The sequence below is a fragment of the Hippocampus comes genome, unplaced genomic scaffold (assembly GCF_001891065.2).
Source record: "Hippocampus comes isolate QL1 unplaced genomic scaffold, H_comes_QL1_v1.1 scaffold371, whole genome shotgun sequence".
Taxonomy (NCBI): domain Eukaryota; kingdom Metazoa; phylum Chordata; class Actinopteri; order Syngnathiformes; family Syngnathidae; genus Hippocampus; species Hippocampus comes.
Window position 1 is genome coordinate 95,545 of NW_017805065.1, and position 1,029 is coordinate 96,573.

Consider the following 1,029-nt stretch of genomic DNA (forward strand, 5'->3'; position numbering starts at 1 on the left):
TGTGGGTGCCCATTAATCTCGCGATATAAAAAAAAAAAACGAACCGAGTTAAAATTGTCTGAAATTAATGCCGATTAATTAATTCGTGATTAATTTCATTAATTACGAATTAAACTGACAGCACGAGTTAGAACGTCTCTTTTTGGTGTGTTCGAATTGGGGTAGTGGGGGGCAGCGTTCCACGTCACGAGGTGACGTCAGCACTTGGCCGTGTCTCACCGCGGTAGTGCTCCATGCGAGTGTGGTGCGTGACGCCCTGCGAGCGGAAGCTGAGGCTTAGGATGTATCTCGGGTCGGAGCTGTCTCGGACCAGGAAGGATCCGTCGGGTTTGCCCTTCAGCTTCATCTCCGCGTCCTCCCAGTTCATCGGACCCCAGTACCAGCCGCACTGCGGACCCACACAGGTCACACGCCCAGTTATTTCAACGGCCATCCCTTCAATGGAGAACAGGAAACGCTTTCAAATTGACCAGCGCAGAAAACGCTCACACAAATCGATTACCGTTCGCTGACCGCTTGGGTCCGTTAAGAAAAATGGGCAAAAAAAAAAAAACGTTTGTCGCTGGTCGTCTGCTCAAACGGAGGACGACGACAGAAATCGGAGAAGATTTAACTCATTCAGTCCCAGCCAATTCTGGAGCAAGTCTGAAAAGACGTTTCAAAACGTCTTTGGGAGTGAATGAGAGTTTTTTTTTTTTGTTTGTTTTTATCCAGTTCGATTCTTACACTGACCGAATTTGAGGCGAGGACGCCTTACCTTCTCCAGCTCCCGCAGGCTGGCGGTGAAGTTGCCGGCTTCGGACCTGCGGAGAGCGCAGAGGACGGGCGGCGGCGCCTGCCTGGATGCGGGCGGCGGGTCGGCCTGCGCCGGGTTGACGTGAGGAAGCGCCCGCAGGAAAGCGTCTAAAAGGGGGGACAACAGACTCGAGGTTTTGAAAGTCCGGGACGGCCTTCGTCTCGTCCCCTTGACCGCGTCTTACCATTGAGGCTGAGGCTGTGCTGCATGGTGCCGTGCGAGGGAGGGGCGGG

The 1,029-nt window shown here is 53.4% G+C and overlaps 1 protein-coding gene across 1 annotated transcript in view; it reads right to left on the bottom strand.

Moving 5' to 3' along the window:
- socs7 (suppressor of cytokine signaling 7) overlaps positions 1 to 1,029 on the bottom strand; it is an 8,112-nt gene that overhangs the window by 3,909 nt on the left and 3,174 nt on the right. The window contains exons 4-5 of the mRNA XM_019864501.1: positions 758 to 903; positions 220 to 388 (exon numbers count right to left, since the gene is read on the bottom strand). Of these exons, the coding sequence (XP_019720060.1) occupies positions 220 to 388; positions 758 to 903 (315 nt within the window). The remainder of the gene's footprint in view (positions 1 to 219; positions 389 to 757; positions 904 to 1,029) is intronic.